The sequence below is a fragment of the Morone saxatilis genome, unplaced genomic scaffold, assembly GCF_004916995.1.
Source record: "Morone saxatilis isolate NCDOM2014 unplaced genomic scaffold, NCSU_SB_2.0 Contig17, whole genome shotgun sequence".
NCBI classification, from domain to species: domain Eukaryota; kingdom Metazoa; phylum Chordata; class Actinopteri; family Moronidae; genus Morone; species Morone saxatilis.
In genome coordinates, this window is record NW_023339729.1 from 6,300,897 (window position 1) to 6,301,150 (window position 254).

General features: G+C 36.6%; 1 protein-coding gene across 1 annotated transcript in view; it reads left to right on the forward strand.

Moving 5' to 3' along the window:
- htra3a (HtrA serine peptidase 3a) overlaps positions 1–254 on the forward strand; it is a 4,458-nt gene that overhangs the window by 2,551 nt on the left and 1,653 nt on the right. The window contains exon 5 of the mRNA XM_035660485.1: positions 150–182. Coding sequence (XP_035516378.1) covers positions 150–182 — 33 coding nt within the window. The remainder of the gene's footprint in view (positions 1–149; positions 183–254) is intronic.

A 254-nucleotide genomic window follows, 5' to 3' on the forward strand; every position in this document is an offset into this window, starting at 1 on the left:
ACACACACACACTTATACACACACCATTTACAGCCTGATTATTCTTTTGCTCAGGACACATGCATATAGAGATTCTGACATTGCTTTTGTTTAATATCTTGTAATGATGTAACGGTCTCTGTCTAATATTTCATGTAATCCGTGAGAAGTACGGAAACTCTGGAGGGCCTCTTGTTAACTTGGTGAGTTGATTTATGTGATTGTGGAGGATTATTTAATAGGACTATCAGAAGTCCACATACAGTGGTTATAAA